At 63.2% G+C, this 337-nt stretch overlaps 1 protein-coding gene across 1 annotated transcript in view; it reads left to right on the top strand.

The window, feature by feature from the left end:
* The window catches only part of ENG (endoglin), a gene marked incomplete at both ends in the record, with an annotated part of 3,902 nt that extends 3,568 nt beyond the window's left edge, over positions 1-334 (top strand). The window contains 2 exons of the mRNA XM_009876307.1: positions 114-177; positions 274-334. Of these exons, the coding sequence (XP_009874609.1) occupies positions 114-177; positions 274-334 (125 nt within the window). The remainder of the gene's footprint in view (positions 1-113; positions 178-273) is intronic.
* Between the last annotated feature and the right edge of the window lie 3 nt (positions 335-337).

Below are 337 nucleotides of genomic sequence, written 5' to 3'. Positions count from 1 at the left end.
GAGTCCATCTGGGAGCAGCATCCCTGGTCCCCAGAGTTTGGGGGCTCCCAGCCCTATCCCCTTCCCAGGGGTGTAGGTATCCCACCCTCTCACCCCAATCTCCACCTCTGCAGAACACCACCATGTTCGAGAAGGTCCTGCAGGTGATGGTGAAGGATGGCTGGCAGCCACCCAACAGTGAGTTTGGGGCAGGAAAGGGGTCGGGGTAGGAATGGGGGTGGGAAGGGGAACCCCCCTCAGCATGGTGGTGCTGATGGCCTTGTCCTCCTGCAGGCCGTGGGCTGGGGCTGGCCGCTGTCCTGGGCATCACGTTCGGCGCTTTCCTCATCGGGGCACT

The sequence above is a fragment of the Apaloderma vittatum genome, unplaced genomic scaffold, assembly GCF_000703405.1.
Source record: "Apaloderma vittatum isolate BGI_N311 unplaced genomic scaffold, ASM70340v1 scaffold33620, whole genome shotgun sequence".
NCBI classification, from domain to species: Eukaryota; Metazoa; Chordata; class Aves; order Trogoniformes; family Trogonidae; genus Apaloderma; species Apaloderma vittatum.
This window is presented reverse-complemented; position numbering and strand designations above follow the sequence as displayed.